Source organism: Echinops telfairi, unplaced genomic scaffold (genome assembly GCF_000313985.2).
Source record: "Echinops telfairi isolate 266 unplaced genomic scaffold, ASM31398v2 ScPeMD7_7424;HRSCAF=8462, whole genome shotgun sequence".
NCBI lineage: Eukaryota > Metazoa > Chordata > Mammalia > Afrosoricida > Tenrecidae > Echinops > Echinops telfairi.
This window is the reverse complement of record NW_022111324.1, coordinates 14,026,827-14,033,474: the sequence shown is the minus strand read 5'-3', so window position 1 is coordinate 14,033,474 and position 6,648 is coordinate 14,026,827. Positions and strand designations below refer to the sequence as shown.

Below are 6,648 nucleotides of genomic sequence, written 5' to 3'. Positions count from 1 at the left end.
CCCTCATGGTGTTGCTACTCCCACTGCTGTTCCTGAGGGTTTTATCTGTCCTGGATTCCATGTGTCGAGAGTTCTCATCTGTACCAATGCATATACTCCAGTTTAGCAGGATTTGTAAGGTAGAACTGAGGTCATGGTAGTGGTGGGGAGGAAGTTTTCAAGAACTAGAGGAATGTTGCATGTTTCATAGGTGCTATATTGCACCTTGGCTGAATTGTCTCTTCTGTGTGACAATGTGCATACTGAGGTCTAGCTGAATTTGTAAGGTAAAACTGGGTCATCACTGGGGGAGGTGGGGTGAGGAAGCATTCAGGAACTAGAGGAATGTTGTGTGTTTTGTTAGTCCACTGGGCCCTGGTTGAATTACCCTTCCTGTGACACTTCTGTGAGGGGATGTCCAATTGTCTATAGATGGGCTTTGGGTCTCCACTCTGACCCTCTTCATTTGCATCGATGTAATTGTTTGTTTTGAACCTTTTGATACCTTCTACTTGATCCCATCAACACCTCATAATCACACAGGCTGGCATGCTTCTTCCATGTGGGCTTAGTTGCTACCCTGATAGATGGCCGCTTATTTAACTTCAAGCCCTTAAGACCCCAGATGCTATGTCATTTGATAGTCAGGCACCATCTACTTTCTTCACTACATTTGCTTATGCACCCATTTTGTCTTCAGTGATCATGTTGGGAAGGTGAGTATCAAAGAGTGCCAGGTTATTAGAACAAAGAGCTCTTGTGTTTAGGGAGGCCTTGAGTAGAGGCCCAAAGTCTGTCTCCTATCTCAATACTTAACCTATAAATATATGTACATGAACATGGATTACACCATGAATAACATGAATACATAAGTTGTGATTTGTGCTTGTGAATGTTTCTCTCTCCATAGGATGCTTACAGTGTTATTAGTGAGACCTATTTTCTTCCATTCAAAGTATGACTATAGCTGGAGATTGGGGATTGTTATCGCCTGGTCTGGAGTGAAAGGGGTTTTAAACTTAATCTGGGCTCCTGAGATGTATAATTTGTCTGAAACAAAAATAAGATCGCCAGAGATGGTAAGAAAAATCATATTTCACAGTTTTTTTGCATTTATTTCTTTTGGGGCAATTTGTTATAGTCCCCAATAATAAGGCTAATTGTTTTAAAAATTGTTATTGTTGTCGGGTGTACACAACCCTGTGTCCAGCAGAACCAAGCATCACCAGTACTGCGCCATCCTCATAGCCACTCTCATGTTTGTGCCCATGGCTGCAGCCACTGTGCCCATCCATCTCGTTGACGGCCTTCCCCTTTTTAGCTGCCCATCTATCTTACCAAGCTTTAAAAAATCCAGCTTAAAAATCTATTCTTCTAAATATAAAGGAATTCAGAGCATGGCGTATTTATGCTGACAGTGTGAAAGGGACCAATAGTTATGTGGTGATTATGATTGGTACCAAGAGGATGTGGGTTTGAATCCTGGCCCCACCATCCACAGGCTGTAAATCTTTACAGGAGTCTCTCCTGCAGAGAGACGAGTGGTTTTGAACTGCTGACCTAGAGGTTAGCAGCCCACCATAACCACTATGCCACTAAAAATATGTAATATATGATTACATGTTATGTATCATATTATAAAGTACACGATATATCCATATTTGTAAATATGTAAATAGATTGTATAGTTATTTATTCAATATGTCATCGAATATATTAAAATATAAATATTATATCATTATAATATATCAATAGAAGTTATATGTGTATATAGAATTTATATATGACAGATATATATTTTTAAATACAAGATATAAATATATATCTGATCTATATAAAACCTGAGAGATTATATAAATACATACATATATATGTAAATGAATTGAAAACATATATGTATACATATTGCTATATGTGGATATGTATAAATACACACCAAGTTGTACATACACATATCATATATAATGTATATACATACATTATACACACATGTATCTGATTATCCATAATCAGAGCAGTTTCAAGTTTACAGAAACATGGTACAGAAAGTACAGTGAGTTTCTCATATGCCTCTTCTACCTGCACATTTTTTCTCCTATTAGCAACCTCCATGTCTGTGGTGTATTTGTTAAAGTTGATGAGCCAATACTGATACATTATTAACCACTAAACTCTTGGGTTCTATAGTCCAATGGGTGTGACGAGTGCTTAATGCCATGTGTCCACAGAGTGTCCTCCAGAACACTTTCATTGCCTGGAAATGCCCTGTGCACTACCTGTCCATCCTTTCCTCCTCCCGTGAGCCCTTTCAAAGCCCCCATCTTTTAATGACTCCATGCCTTTCCCCAGATAGAAGCTAGCTGGATCATATAGTGTGCAGCCTTTCTAGATTGAGCCCTTTCACTCAGTAGTATATGCCCATAAGGCCTCCTCACATATTTTCATGGCTAAAGAGCCAATTTCTTTTTATTGCTGAATCATTCTCCATTGTATAGCTATACCCGCTTGTTTAGCCATTCGCCTATTGAAAGACAGCGTGGTTGTTTCTGTTTGAGGACATTACATAGTAATAAAGCTGCTATACACATGTGTATGTAGGCTTTTGTGTGGACACAAGTTTTCAGTTTGTTTGCCTAAGACCCAGAAGAGTGAATGCTGAACCGAATGGCAGGTCTATATTTAGCTTTGTAAGAAGCTATCAGATCCTCTTTCACAGAGGCTGCACCACCACACGGTTCTCACCAGCAAAGACTGAGAGAGCTACTGCTCCTCATCCTTCCCAGCATTTGGTTTTGTCAGTAGGGTGAATTTCAAATGATTTGTTTCTTCAAAACGTTTGGCTCCAGTCTCCATTATCTGTAGTGAAAAACAAAACTTGGTTTCCTCGGTAGGTTTCTAGGCAACCTGGTGGTGGTGGTGGTGGTTTTTTTTTTTTGGTACCGAGACTCCAGGGGAGGTAAAAACCAAACCAAACAAAAAAACCCTAGGCCAGCTGCTAGTGCTGGAACTGGGTGATCTCATCATGTCTGACAGTACTGAGTAGGCTAACAGGATTAGCCATGAGAATCCCCTAAGACCAGTCCCGCATTCTCTAAGAATTCCAAATCAGATGAATTGAAAACTTGGTTGTGGGAAAATCAAGATTTTTTTGAATAATTTGCGTTTAAGACCCCCCCACTTCCCAAAGAAATCTAATCTGGAAGTATTATATGTACAGAGTTTCCTGATACTGTCTAACTTTCAGCCCAGGCTTTTCTCAGCTCTTGGGCTCCAATCTCCACAGCTCCAAGGAGTACAGTCTGCCTAGAGCACCTTCTTTGGGGGACCAGCTATCACCCTCCCCATTTTGCATGTGGAGAAATCAAAACAAGGAGTTTAATAGCCTTCTGTAGGTAGCATGTTGGGAGAAGAATTCAGATGCCCTTTCTCTCCGAAACAGAGGTGGGTTTTTGGATCGAGTATCAAATTCATCACTGCATCCTTCCTGAGGACTGTTTATCTGTTGATGTGCTTGAAATACAGCCTGTGATTTCGTGAAGACTCTGGGACCATCCATGTGTGAAAGGAAAAATGACAGGGAGCAGCATCTGCACTCCTCCCATTTTGCTGTGTGTTTGTATATAAGAAGGTGTGTGAAGCATGGGTTTTAAATCAGGCCCGTGCAATTGCAACTACCATCTAGATGTGACTTTACACTATTTCCCATATCTGTCTACTCTTACGAATCCCCTTGGCTCCACCTCAGACACACAGAATCAGAATCCAGGGAAAGGGCCTGGGGGTCAGTCCGCTTATCAAATCCTTGCGGGCAGTGCTTGTTACTAAGTTAAGGACACACTTTCTGAAGTAAACATTGTTGGTCACCCTATTTTTTAGTGAAGGAGACTGAGGCTTGTTACGGTTAAGTATCTGGCCTCCAATCACACATGGTCGAGGCAAAGCCTACAGATGTGGTTATCTTCCTGTTTGATCACCACAACTGTCCAGATCCCACCACAGTGCCTAATTTCCTTCTCCAGAGTCCCTATGTACCCACCCCAACCAAACCTACTGCCACCGAGTTGGTTCTGCAGGCTTTGCAAGGCTGTAAATCTTACCGGAGCGGACAACCTCATCTTCCTCCAGTACAGCAGATGGTGACCTTCAACAGCCAACCTGCTGCTAGTGAGTAAATGCTAGTAGCAGGTATAATTTCCTATCCTTCCCATACTCACCGCTGCCTCCTATTGCTGGGGATTTCCCATTGGGTTACACATTGGGCTGCTAACCACAAGGCCAGCAGTTTGAACCCACCAGCTGCTCCAGGGGAGCAAGATGAAGTGTTCTACTCCCTCAAACAGTTGCAGTCTTGGAACCCCACAGCGACAGTTCTACCCTGTCTTATAGGGTCGTTATGAGTCAGACTGGCCTTGGCGGTAGTGAGTCGCATCAGCCTCTAGGCTCTATGGTGTCTGTGATGCTTGCCACCCTGCTGGTTTTGTGTGACTGTTGACGATAGTGACAACTATGGAGGGTTCTCCTCTCGGCGTTCTTATCCCAGAAAACGCAAGGTCTATTGCTTTCCCTTATTCAGAATGAAAATTAATTTCTCCTCCAGTATATTATGCTCCAGCAGTATATGAGCAAGAGTACTTTTGCTCCAACCCATTTATTCAAGGTAACATGGGTCAAGTATAGGTTAAGATAGAATTTTGTTGGAATTAATTGAACAATGAGTACCTTTGGAGAAATTATTAATATTTCGATTTGAACTTTTTGTGTGTTTTGTTTTTAGTGTATATTGTATGTACAAGCCATATCATTATTGACCTTGGGAATAAATCCATACATGATGACTCAGTCCGCCAAGACATTAGGTAAAGTGTTATTTTTCATTAATTAACTAGGGGAAATAATTGCAAGTAAGTTATGCATTTTGGAGTCATGGGGAATTTCTTTTTATTATTATTTACCATTTTATTGGGGGCTTTTACATCTCTTATAACAATCCATAACCCATTGTTTCAAGGACATTTGCACATATGTTGCCATCATCCTTTTCAAAATATTTTCTTTCTAATTGAGCCCTTGGTATCAGCTCCTCATTTTTTCTTCCCTCTCCCACCCTCATGAACCCTTCGTAAATGATAAATTAGTATAATTTTCCTATCTTACACTGTCCGCTGTCTCCCTTCACCCATGTTTCAGTTGTTTGTCACCCTGGGTGGGGGGTTATTAGTTGATTATTGTGATTTGTTCCCCTCCCCACTCCCCCCATCCCTTCCCCATACCCCCATGGTATCACTACTCCCATTATTGTTCCTGGGGGGTTTACCTGTCCTAGATTCCAAGTGTTGAGAGCTCTTATCTGTACCAGTGTACATGCTCTGGTCTACCTGGATTTGTAAGGCAGAATTGGGGTCATGATAGTGGGGGAAGGAAGCATTAAAGAACTAGAGGAAAGTTGTATGTTTCGTCCGTGCTACACTGCACCCTGGCGGGCTTGTCCTTCCTCGTGACCCTTCTGTGAGGGGATGTCCAATGGTCTATAGATGGGCTTTGGGTCTCCACTCTGACCACCCTCATTCACATAGATATGATTGTTTGTTTTGGGTCTTCTGATGCCTTATACCAGATCCTGTCGAGACCTCATGATCACACAGGCTAATGTGCTTCTTCCATGTGGGCATTGTTACTTCCCTGCTATATGGCTGCTTGTTTATATTCAAGCCTTTAAGACCCCAGACACTATATCTTTTAATAGCCAGGCACCATCCGGTTTCTTCACCACATTTGCTTATGCACCCATTTTGTCTTCAGAAACTATGTCAGCAAGGTGAGCATCATGGAATGTCAGGTTATTAGAACCAAGTGTTCTTGTGTTGAGGGAGTACTTGGGTAGAGGCTCGATGGCCACCTTAATACTTAACATATAAATCTGTGTACATAGATCTCTGTCCCTATCCTTATATATAAATATATTTACATATGTATGTGCTTGTATTTAAACCTCTATAAATGTCCTTTGCCTTCTAGTTCTTTTCTTTATTTCCTTTTACTTTCCTTTTGTCCCACTATCATGTTCAACCTTCATTTGGCTTTCAGTAATTCCTCTTGGCTACAGTGCACTTGATCAAACCCTACCAGGCATTCTATGCCCTCCTTGCAATTGATTTTAATTACTTGTTGTTCCCTTGTCCCTGGGTTTGTTGGCTCCCCGCTCCCTTTTTCCCACCTACCCCTCTCCCATGTCAACCCACAACCATTGATTCCATTGTTTTCTCCTCAGGATTGTTTATCCTGCCTATCTTATATAGCTAGACATGAAAAAAAAAAAAGCCTACAAATAGTTTTAGATCTGTCTGTTGATCTTTATGAATGTTTTCCAATCGAGTCTGATGAGGTGCCAAGCCCTGCCCCAAAGTCTATTTTGGGGATTCCTCAGGGACTTCATTGCTTTGCTCCCCTTTCTGCTCTGTCGCACTCCCTTCGTGTTCTCCCCTGTGTGTGGGGAGTGGGGCAGTAGTCAAACTGGGCACACTTCCTGCACTCTCTCCAGTGCTGTCCCTCTTAGCACTATGGGTCAGTGAGGGGACGCTGTGTCTCGTGGTGGGGCAGGCCCTATGGTCCTATCTGTGCATTGGCTGCTCTGAGCAAGAATATCGTCCTCTGAGATTGGTGGGCCAGGAT

General features: G+C 42.0%; 1 protein-coding gene across 1 annotated transcript in view; it reads left to right on the top strand.

Annotated features, from left to right (window-relative positions):
- The window catches only part of SLC9C2 (solute carrier family 9 member C2 (putative)), a 91,509-nt gene that overhangs the window by 34,990 nt on the left and 49,871 nt on the right, over window positions 1–6,648 (top strand). Inside the window, exons 9-10 of the mRNA XM_004706822.2 lie at window positions 890–1,058; window positions 4,754–4,835. Of these exons, the coding sequence (XP_004706879.2) occupies window positions 890–1,058; window positions 4,754–4,835 (251 nt within the window). The remainder of the gene's footprint in view (window positions 1–889; window positions 1,059–4,753; window positions 4,836–6,648) is intronic.